The 9278-nt window shown below is 36.6% G+C and overlaps 1 protein-coding gene across 1 annotated transcript; it reads right to left on the bottom strand.

Moving 5' to 3' along the window:
- Positions 1–1562: 1562 nt before the first annotated feature.
- LOC128548309 (cell death abnormality protein 1-like) lies at positions 1563–6519 on the bottom strand. The gene is made up of 3 exons (XM_053522793.1): positions 6187–6519; positions 5339–5462; positions 1563–1651 (listed from the first exon to the last, which is right to left on the bottom strand). Exons 1-3 carry the CDS (start codon positions 6479–6481, stop codon positions 1582–1584), a joined length of 489 nt encoding a protein of 162 aa, XP_053378768.1. The 5' UTR covers positions 6482–6519; the 3' UTR covers positions 1563–1581.
- Between the last annotated feature and the right edge of the window lie 2759 nt (positions 6520–9278).

Here is a 9278-nt window from a genome sequence, read left to right as displayed (position 1 = left end):
TTTATTTTTTACTATAGATCGTCCAAACAGTTACAGAAATATACCTTAAAACACTTTTAAAACTTTGTCATGCACCAATGGAGTACTATGGAGATGTAGCTTTTAATGTTCGGAAAATTAAACATAATTTTTATTTAAATCAGAACTTTGTAAAATGTGTAAAAAAGTTTATCCAAAGAGGATACAATGCGAAAATCGTGAAGCACAGTGCATGTTTGGTGATTTACCCATCTACATTTAATCGCTACGCTTTCCTATTTGATTTGTGTAAGACTCCTTGATGTTTTTCTCCTAAATCCTACATGAAACGGACGGATGGAGTGGAATTTTGTCTTTCAGCTTTCTTAGTCGTGCCCTTAAAAGTTAGGCTTTTGGTTCTCTGTCTTCAGACAAGTTGTTCACTAATTTGGTGTTATTTTACCTTAGATTTACCATAATGTTATGATTTACTTAATATGATCTAGTATTTTTCACTAATGTTCGAGCCTTTCTTAGCGGGGAGTGATTTTACTTACATGGTATTGCCTAACTTGTTGAAAATAGGGTAAGTGCGAGTTTGGCATGCCCTAAACGCATTTAAATCCCCCAGTTTCCTTCTTATAGGTTACTGACGTTTCCAAGGCGGTGCCCCTATTTTCAACTTGTTTTCTGTCCGTCTTGTATTTTGCATTGCGTATGTTGTCTTGTTTGTGGTTAGCATTTTTTTCATCTTTCTCCGCACTCCCCCCTATCGTCCTATCCTTTCTCCTTGCATTTGAGCTCCCTTGCTTTGGCATCCCCTCCCCTTTTACTATGATTAAGTTATCGTGCCCACCTTAATTTTGGCTGCCGGAATCCTTAGGCGGTTCCCGATTGTTTTTTTTTTCTTCGGCTTATGTGTGTGCGTGTGTGTGCTTGTGCGTCTTTGTGTCATGTGTTGTGCCCTACAGTGTTTTTATATCTTACTTGTCTGTTTATCTTTGTAAGTTAGTTATGTGTGTGTGAGTTTTTCTTTTGTACACGAGTGTCTGCGCTGCTGTGGGTAGCATTCCCTTTTGTATATTCATCCTTGTTCCACCTTTAACCCCACCCCCTACCCCTTCCTCTTCCCTTTTTCTATATTTTGCATAAAATTAATATAAATTTGCTAGATTTTTGAAGCAACCCATCTATAAAATTTTTCCGTTACAGCTTCTTTTTGTTGTTGGCCCGCTTTGCAAATGCATGGCTCGCTTCCGAGAAATCTAATCTATTATCTTTGGTAACAGAAAATAAATGCTAATATACCTGGTTCAGTGACCGTGCCGTCGTTTCCATTTGTCTCACTATTACCTGTCATTTCTATCGCTGGAAAAAAGTAGTTACCCACATATTAAGATTTTTAATTAACTCTGTCAAATAAGAGTTGTGACCTTATGTACGAATCTATATAGTACTACTGGGCTTTATGAAGTATGCGATTCCGAAGACATTAATTAAATACATGAACTTACACTGAAACTTCAAACCGCCAGTTTGATTCTAAATACAAATAAACATTTACATGGCGTTCTTATTCCTATTCACTCTTCATAGAAATACCTATGAGAAATAAAAGATAAATTAATCACCATTTCCAGTATTCCCAGTGTTTTGATAAAATGCCTCTCCTGTTTCAGGTATCATGGGTTTCCTGCAAAGCAATATTTACTACAAATGTAGACATTGTACATTATGTCTTGAAAAGTATATGCGTTGTTAGAACTAAGAACGCAAAATATTCGATAGAATGTATGTGGATAATCAGAATGCACCATTGAACAATCTATCATATTTATGTATTTAATGAACAATTTAAGACTGTCAAAAAAAAAAAGGAATATCATTTTCACATGGTTGAAAATTATCGAAATGTTTCAACGATTCTCGATTTTTTTCGATTTTGTTCATGAAATGATCTGCAAATTTCTCTGCCAGTGTGCTGTCATGTCCAGTGGCATAGGGTTCTCAGACCTAGTGCTAGCTGTCTCAGATATAAATCTATAAAGCTTTTTCGAGTCGCCTTTGGCATTTAGAACTTTTCTCACGTTTGAGTTCTTTAAAGGTTTCATACAGATGTGATTGTCTTTGTTTCTTCCACAAACGTTCAGATTTGCGAGCCGCTCGTTTAAGATGAAGGTGTTTTTCTGTGAACTGCTGTCTGAAATTCATCAACAAAAGAGTCGACATTATCACTTTCGATGGTCATTTCTCTCAGATCACTTGAAAATGTGTTCGTATCCATGTCTTTGAAATTTCTAAAAAGCACCACCTCACTGGATACATTTTCCTTTTTAACATTTGTCAGAAATTTTTACTGAACAGTGGTCAGAAATATGGACCCTGTTCACAAGAAACTACTTCAACACCATTCATAACTTCCGTAAGGACTAAATCAAGAACGTTACCACCAGTGTGTGTACTAAATTGTACATGCTGTTGTAAACCCATGGCGTACAAGGAATTGTTGAATTCTGTTACTGCATTTGTGTCATCGTTGATGTGAAGATTAAAGTCACCCATGACCATTACATTTGAATACTGTGACAGTAATCCCTCCATATATTGAAAGAATTCTGTGACAAACTATGAACAAGTTGACAAAGATGTAGGTCTGTATATCCCAACTACATGCATAGTAATGTTCTTGAAAATCAACTGCCAAACACCATATTCAAAACTGTGAGAATTTCCAGCTGATAGTGTGCGCATGTTTACAGTAGATCTACATGTCAGTGCAACACCACCACCCACCCTATTTTGCTTGTTCGTAACGCTCAGTTTATAGCCATTTTGATTGAGATCAGATGTTTCATATTGATGTTGTTTGTCATCCGAAACCAAGTCTCTGTAAGAAGGGCAAAATCTATCTTTTCCTCACGTAATCATTGACCAATAAGAACATCTTTGTTTACTGCCGAGCGACAATTCAGCGTCAAACATGTAAGTTGTTCATTTTGTCTATTCAATTTATTTCCATTTTTCTTAGGATATACAAGGTTGCTAAAGTGTTCACCTCTGAACACCACAGGTTTACCGTAACCACTTTTGCTATTGTACAAAGCTTGTGCCTTCAGGCGACCAGCTCTTTTTCCCCTGCACTGGTTCAATATTCTCAAATCTTTTAACCTTGATAACACATTAGGATTAGGTCTACATCTGGTTGATTGTCCAACTCGGTGTAGAAAATTGCTGTCATACATAATAAGATCCATTATTGAAAACCACAATGATGAGCGAAAGTTCACAAAGTGTTTATCAACAATAAATATAATCCAATTTATTTATGTGATTGTTTCTGACACTGATTCTGGATCAACACGTGGCAGCAATCCAAAACATAATGACGCAAACACATCCAGCACGTATTCACAAAAATACAATCAAAAAATCACATCTCCGCTCCCACTATAAACGACAACAAAATCAAATCAAAATCGGAGCTCAAAAAGTGCAGCCTAACACTATGGCGCATATAGTTAGACCCTATGTGCCCCTCCGTGCATTATTTTATCACGGGAGGTCACCTGGGTAGAACCACCAACCTTCCGTAAACCAGCTGGATGGCTTCCTTACTTGAAGAATTCAACGCTCGAACCCATATCGACGAGGGGCAAGTGATTTCAAGACAGCGACCTTAACCACTCGGCCACGGAGCCCCCCCCCCCCCACCACCCTTCCCCCATTACACACACACACTTTACGGTTAGTAGAATAAAATTTAGGAATATATATATATATTTAGGTATATATAAGGTCTTTTCATGATACAATATGTTGTTCCTAGTAAAATGTTCTAAGCTTCCAGTATTTCTAGCCAATGATTGTCAAAATGAGTAACAAAACAGGCTAAAGGAGAGCTCTTTGATCAACACATAGTCTTTAACGTTAATATGCATGATCGATCTTGAAACTGTTGAACTGGCATCCACAAGTACAAACAAAGTTACTTGCCAGTATCTTAACGAAATGTGTGTGATATAGTGATTCATTTTCGCCATGGATGTCTTCTTACAAATATACACAAGTGATTTTTCCTCTATACTTTATGAAATTGCATACAAGTAAGAGATACTTATCGTGGTGCTATGATTATCATACAAAATTAAGTGAATACATTTGCCATACAATGGAGTGGAGCTATTTAGGATTATGTTCGATTGTGCGTTTGCAAAGCATTTTAGTGTTTTATCTTTATCTCGCAGCAATTGGGCTTTTTAATGTTTGTTCAGAAATTGCATATCAAACTGAAACATAAAACGTCGCATAACGAGGGTTGTTCAAAAATAACGTGAACTTTTGCTATCAAAGCCGTATATTGTGTAAAAAGCAACTGTAATCAACAATCTTTCTGTAATTTGGTAATTTGGTTATACATTTTTGTAACATGATTGCTGATAGGCGAAATGCGTAGAACGTTTTAATTCCCATAGCCACGCATATCCGGCGCAGTCGCTTTTTCATCTGTCATGATTTGAGTTTGATCGCTTATGTTCGCACTGATAGTATACTTGTACGATCGAAAATATATCAAAGTGCAGCAACACTTTAGGGCGGCATGTACCGAGTGTATGGCGTCATTCGGACTTGGGAGGCGGAAAAACAACGTTTAATCTAAGTGGGTATAACTGTTTGTAATGCATGTAATGTCATCATTGACTCGCATTGATAATCAGGCTGTAGTTAAGTTATGTAGAAATTATGGCGAACAACTACTGAAATTTATAAACAAATGAAGCAGACGCAACAATGTTCGTTCATCTGTGTCTTGATCTTTAAGTGGAACACACGACTCGGAAATAGTCCCGAATTTCCTAAAGACAGCGCGCAAGTATAGAAAAAAAAATAGGTAATTTGACGTTAACATCAATGTATGGCGTCTTGGATTAAAGACCATGTACTTATGACGCGCACCTTGTCTGAGATGCTTAGCATAAGTGTTCATACTTTTTTCAGCGTTCTAACATATTATTATTTAGGTATTTTTCGTCAAAATTAATTAAACAAATTATTCAAATATAAATTAATGCAAATTTAATGAAAGCATCTCGATGAAAGCATGGAGTCGTTATAGTCATTGAATTGTGATCACCGTGCGCCGGGTCCGTGTAAGTGACTGTATTTGAGCAGGTGTAACTCCGGAGTCATTTCCAACTTGCAGTGCAGTTACTATAAAGTCTGCGGATCATGATGGTGTATCTCTTGTTTTGTTTCATTAATGTATATAAAACTTAGAGACAAAGTCTATGCTATTTTTGAACAGCCCTCGTAACCTGTAGATTTTAATACAACACTTCAGCTACAATCTTTATGAACTGTTAATGATATCTAAATCCGTTACCTGCGAGATGTACGTATCTTTTTTAGGAGTAAACGGCCGACAAGTACAATGTTAACAACAACTGAAACTGCTAGAATAGACCCCAGTACTGCAGCTGTAACAGGTTGTTTCTCCTCGGGGGAATCTAAAAAAAAAAAAGTTGATGTTTTTATTAATTCCGTCTTTGGTCCGTCTTTCTTGGTGAAGGGTTTATCCAGATATATTATAAGAAAATATTGCTTTGCTTCACTTCTAAACATCAATGTATATGCAAACTTATCAGTGCAATATCTGTTTTAATTAAAATATTTTTACCTGAGTGTAAAATGCATTCAAGGCCACAAGTCGTTCTGTTACTACCCCTCGTGCATTTGCCGATATCTTGATGAAAAACGCTATCAATACAGAGCCTGATGTATGTGCCATTACAGCTAGGACCAAAGTAACCATCAACACACCTATATGAGCACTTCCCATTAATTAAATCATATCTACTACGTCTGACGTCACGTGATATTTTGCAAGATGCTGAACATGACGAATTACAAAATAGATCAAGTTATCAAGTTATTTTTGAAGTAGTCAAAAGCTCCCATTTCAAATTCACAGGAATTAACACAGTTTTGTGGACACAATTTGTCACATATCTCGTGATAATATCTAGGCTTGCATATTGTATAACTTTTGTTTGACAAACAGTTGATATATTTATCGTTCTGTATGCAGCATCTATCACCAGAGCAATTATCAATACAGCCGTTAAGGCAACAACCACACACACACACGCACGCACGCACGCACGCACGCACACACACACACACAGAGGATATTGAATATATAAATAGCAATGAAATATTTAAATATTTTACCTGAACGTATAGGACATACAGGATCATCAGTTGTTCCGTTGTAACCCCTCGTACATTTACCGTTCCCTTGATTACATACGTTGTCAATACAGATGCTACTGCAGGACAAGTTACAGAATAAACCGTAAAATTTATTTTTGCAAGAGACACAGGTTCCTGTTTCAATGTCACAGGAATTAACACAGTTGTGCGGACATTGCTTTTCGCACCGAGTTCCATATCTTCCGTTCTGACATTGATCACATTTATCTCCCGAAAAATTACGAGAACATTTACAATTTCCGGAATCTATCATGCATTTACTTGTTGCACATCCGATGGAACATTGTTCTTGACAGGTTGATCCGTATCGCCCTGTTTTGCATTGCAAGCATGTATTATACGATGAGCATCGCTCGCAGGCATCACGACATTCATGCGTACAATTTGTCAAAAGAGAAAGGTTACTGTTGTCAAACCGATGCCCGTTGAAATAACCATCTTTACACACGTCACAAGTGTCCCGTGATGAACAAGTCACACAATTACCACGACATATACTGTTACATGACGTACTGATATCATAATATCCAGCTTTACACGATATACACTGATTTTGTTGGCATTCACAATTCTGTGGACAATAACGATACCGACAGTCAGTGAAACCATTGGCGTTATAATATTCGTCCTTACATTGATAACACGTAGTCACTGATGTGCATGTTTCACAACCTGTTGGACATTTCGCTGTACAATCACTTCTAGGGCCAGGAAAATAGCCATCAAAACATTCAATGCACGTGTTTACATCATCGTCACAGTTTGTACAATTGTAAGCACATTTCTGAGAACACCGAGCCCCTCTAAACCCATCAATGCAGCCATCATAACAGTTACCTTCCACAAAGTAACCGATTGGACCACATCTTCGGTTCTTACAACATGCACAATCAATTCTGCAATCAATTACCCCGTCTGAAATGAAACATCAATATCTGACACGTATTAACAGGAATTAAAGGTTTATACGATAAACGTTTACAGAATGAACCCTTCTCTTCATGACCGATTAACACATATTATAGTTCAAATCCCAATATCAGTGTATCTCAATTATCTACATGCGTGATGCAAAGTAAGAATTAGAGCGACTGTATTGTTTCACCTATTTATCACAATCATACTCTTGAACAGTGAAACTTTGTAGACACATTTTATTTATTTATGATTACGGAAAAAAAGTAACCAACGTCCTGACTATACAAAGTTCATAAACCTGATAATAGACAATTTCGGCGTAAACGGAAATGTACACGACTACATACATGTATACGTATTTCGACCAATTTCGAGGGGGTTCTCAAAACACTGGACACATTTTGAATCGAATAATTCAGCTTGTTTACATGCAAAACCAAAACAGGAACGAACGTAATAATAGTCTGGCACAAAACAACCGTGCGAGAAGCAAGGTAAATTCATCCGTAAAGGTCTTATTCAGCTGTGCTATGACTTAGTATTAACTAATGGCACGTTATTCGTTGTTGTCTATAGAAAAGAGCATGCCCATTTGATGCTGATGATCTGTATTAAGTTTTATTTGATTTGAATGAGAACTGTAAAATGAGCTAAAACGATTGTTATTCGCAGTGAAGGGCCGACGGACGACGGATGCCTCACGAGTTTTCGACACCCGGGGAATAAAAACTCTGCTGGTGGTGGTTCTGTTCAGATTCATTAATTAGGGCACGGCCATTAGACAATAAGAGGAGCTTGAGCTGACAGATTTTGCCCAGATTCATTTCACCTTTATTTACCTACAAAAAAACATTGTGCAAAATATGCACTTAGATAAATTTTACAATAAAATTGCGAGAAACAATTTAGTGCACCTTTGCCAACTTTAATTTTAGTTATTCTTTTAACAGTTTCATATACAAATAAACATGTATAAGTTGTTAAAGGGCATATGTGAAACAACAGGTTCTGCACAATAAGAACTTATTACGATCCAGCCGGTGAGGTACGAAGGTAAAATTTTAATATCATTTTTAATTTAGTGTTAATGGGCAACATAACTGAACGAGAAGCAATATATATGTGGATATCCTTGCTAGATTAAAAGTCAAATTAAAACAATACTGTCTTTCATACTTAACGTGTATAGCATATGAAACATAATAGAATACTTGTAGTAATTATCAGCGAAGTGAACGTATTTTTGTTTAAAATTCTATGATATCCTTTAATTAATTGTAGCCAGATTATAACATTTTTATTGCAAACTGAACTTGGCTGGGAGGCAGCAGTATATCTTAAATACTGTAATATTCATTTAGACGGACCGATTTCTAATGTTGGTAAAACTTGTGGTCCAACCCTTTTGTACTATCAAATCTTTGCAATCGTAATGTACTGTAGTATTATATGGCTTGATGTAATGTTGGTTTGCTGTTGTATATATATGTAATTATTCGCGTTTCGATTTTAACCGGTTTTGCTAGTTTTGGTCAAGTTAGCGGTACATTTTGGCGGGTATTCATCAGTGTTTTTCATGCGGTATCGTTTTACCGGGAAATGCAACCAGTTTTTGCGAGGTTTATTATCATTCGAGGCGAAGCTTTTGGCAGCACAACTATACACCCTCTCCACAGGTGGCATAATGGCTAACATAACTCTTATTTTCAGGTTTTCCTGCTACGAGTAGCAGTTAAGGATAGTTAATAACTTATCTTTCTTCATGCACAGGTTATCGAGCTGACAAATAAATCGAAATTTCCAGTAAAATTTATTTGCGATTTGTACTGTGTTTCAATTCTCTTTAGTTTCGTTTCAGTTTTCCGAAGACGCACAAGCGAAGCCGTTATCCCAAACCGTTACCCAAGGACTACAAAACATAAAATGCTGTATTTACTCCGCGAGAATTTATAAATATTTGCTGCCAATTACAAGCCTTATTCCTAAATTCTGTCTTCGTATTCACTAGTAGTTGATTATTGCCTTGATGTACATTCACCATCGTTTCTTATGTGATAATTGCAATAAAATATGGTTAAACTTAACTCATTGAGAGCGAAGCGGGTAAAATGACATATGATTTACTGAACTTT

The sequence above is a fragment of the Mercenaria mercenaria genome, chromosome 14, assembly GCF_021730395.1.
Source record: "Mercenaria mercenaria strain notata chromosome 14, MADL_Memer_1, whole genome shotgun sequence".
Classification (NCBI taxonomy): domain Eukaryota; kingdom Metazoa; phylum Mollusca; class Bivalvia; order Venerida; family Veneridae; genus Mercenaria; species Mercenaria mercenaria.
Note: the sequence above shows the minus strand (reverse complement) of the source record. Positions and strands in the feature narration are given on the sequence as shown.